Raw genomic sequence first — 2,507 nt, forward strand, 5'->3', positions numbered from 1 at the left:
GTGTGTGTGTGTGTGTGGAGAGAGGTGTGTGTGCACGCGCGAGAGAGCGGTGTGTGTGCACGCGAGAGAGAGCGGTGTGTGTGTGCGCGCACGCGCGAGAGAGAGGGTCACATCACAGTGGAGTCAGCTGTCTTAACCGTGGCTTGTGTACTGCAAACACATATTCATCACTGTGTCTGTCATGCAACTCTGTTCCCCTTTCGGGCTCTGTCTTTACATTTATTTTGAAAGATGAAGCTCGTGATTATGGTAAGGGGCGTTACATTGCCGACGAGTGCTTGCGGTGTTCGGCCAATCACAATGCACTGGGTCAGCTGGCCAATCAGAGCAGACTGCGCTTGTCGGAAGGAGGGACTTTGTAGAAAACGAAGCGTTTGAGAGAGGCGGGGCATAGAGGACCTACAATAATCTACAGTATTTGAAAAATAATGTGTTTTTTGAACATTAAAGCATGTCAACATTCTGTTACACCAAATACACAAAATAATGATCTTTAAAAAAAGCATCATATGACCCCTTTAAAAGCACAACTCAAGTTTGGCCGCTTTAAAGTCCCACTGTAGTTCATTTAAGCCACATGACTAAACTTAAAGGGACTCTGTGAGCAAACAATCCGGCAGTGTTCAATGTAAATGCCAGACACACTGCTGTTGATCAGACCGGACGCAAACAAGGCCTTCACACTGATGATAGTATCATACGCATATAATTCTTTTCAACGGCTCTGAATGCGGCTCATCCTGTTTTATAGTATCTTCAGATTTGCAACTGTTGCATAATGTCAAGATGTTTTTGCACTGACATCAGACTAATTGTAACCAAGTTCCAAAAAAAATATAAAAAAAATACACATACATATATATATATATATATACACACACAGGAAATACAATAAGTAATTGTAGTAATAATAACAATACATTTTAGTAATATTTTTGTATTATATTGTATTAATTATCTGTGTGTGTGTATACATACTAATATATATATATATATATAAAATCCACACACAAATAGATCATTTCAAAACTGCATCATATACAGGAAGAAGCAATGGTCAAACCTGGTTGTTGAGTAACGTCAACCCTGCCCACTGATATGCCCAGACTTTCACTTTGTCTTCCAAGATTCTCCCAGTCTGTTTGTAAATGTTGGCAGGCCGGACACCACGGAGCATAACTGATAAAAACACATGAGACAGAGCGATTCATTTACATGCATGCATAAATAATATTATTTAATCGTTGCATATCGGATGTAAATGTGGGTGTAACCCTGGTGATGTGAACATGTTCACTGTAGGCCACTATTTACACAATAACATCCACAATATCTGTGCATATAGACCTGTATAGTATAGCATGGCGATTTGAAACGATTTGCGTGCATAAATATAAACTATTGCAGCAGAAAAAGAGAGATTTATAATCACTTCCGGTGAGAACTCTGCACACCCGTCGCTGCACAGCATACATTGTTGTTGTTATTATTTAGACACTGTTACAGTATAAATTGTTACACTGATGCAGCGCGCGGCAGATCAAAGCATCCTCGAATCCCAGCGCTAATAATCTGATCATTCACACCTGAATCCTGCAGCTTATGGATCAGATCAGATCTCTCACACCGTACTCACAATTTGATCATCCACTCGTCGTGCAGGATGAGCGTCCAGTTCGCGTCGGCCACCGTCTGCACATTACTGGCGTCCGTCTGAGCGACGGCACGAGCCGCGAGCATCAGGAGCACAGCAGAGATCCAGCAGGACCTTCTGCCATATTTCAGCATGTCAGCGCGTGTCAGTCCCGCCATATTGCTGCTGCTGCAGGAGCACATGATTCAACACAAGCAGGAAATACAGCAGCGGCGGCGCTTAAAGCTGAACTCGACAGATGTGAATAAAGCACCTCTGCAGAAACACACACACACGCCTGAATACTGCACATATTATACTGGTACCGTGATCTTTAATATTTTTACAAAACATAAAAAGGTAAATATATATATATATATACACATACAGAGGTGTGAAAAAGTGTTGGCCCCCTTCCTGATTTCTTATTTTTTGGCATGTTTGTCACACTTTAATGTTTCAGATCATCAAACAAATTTAAATATGAGTAAAAGATAACACAAGTGAACACAACAAGCAGTTTTTAAATGAAGTAAGAAATCAGGAAGGGGGCCAAAACTTTTTCACACCACTGTATATATACACATACACACACACACATATATATATATACACACATATACATATATATATAGTAGTGCTGTCAATCGATTAAAAAAAATTACTAATTAACCGCACATTTTTCTGAAATTAATCACGATTAATCCCACCTAACATTAAAGTTCTTAAATATACGTTTATATTGCAATAATTTCACATTCAATCTTCAAATTAATGTACAAACAACATAAAGACAGTTTTTTTTTTTTAATATTTGTTTAATGGCATCTTTTTTATGACTGAAGGCCAGTATCAATGATACCAATACTGATTT

General features: G+C 39.2%; 1 protein-coding gene across 2 annotated transcripts in view; it reads right to left on the bottom strand.

The window, feature by feature from the left end:
* tmx4 (thioredoxin-related transmembrane protein 4) overlaps positions 1-1,856 on the bottom strand; it is a 9,553-nt gene extending 7,697 nt beyond the window's left edge. For both annotated transcript variants that reach the window (XM_016284048.1, XM_016284047.1), the window contains exons 1-2: positions 1,637-1,856; positions 1,064-1,179 (exon numbers count right to left, since the gene is read on the bottom strand). In XM_016284048.1, coding sequence (XP_016139534.1) covers positions 1,064-1,179; positions 1,637-1,836 — 316 coding nt within the window. In that variant the 5' untranslated portion in view covers positions 1,837-1,856. The remainder of the gene's footprint in view (positions 1-1,063; positions 1,180-1,636) is intronic.
* Between the last annotated feature and the right edge of the window lie 651 nt (positions 1,857-2,507).

The sequence above is a fragment of the Sinocyclocheilus grahami genome, unplaced genomic scaffold (assembly GCF_001515645.1).
Source record: "Sinocyclocheilus grahami isolate Dianchi unplaced genomic scaffold, SAMN03320097.WGS_v1.1 scaffold179.1, whole genome shotgun sequence".
In the NCBI taxonomy this organism is placed as follows: Eukaryota; Metazoa; Chordata; class Actinopteri; order Cypriniformes; family Cyprinidae; genus Sinocyclocheilus; species Sinocyclocheilus grahami.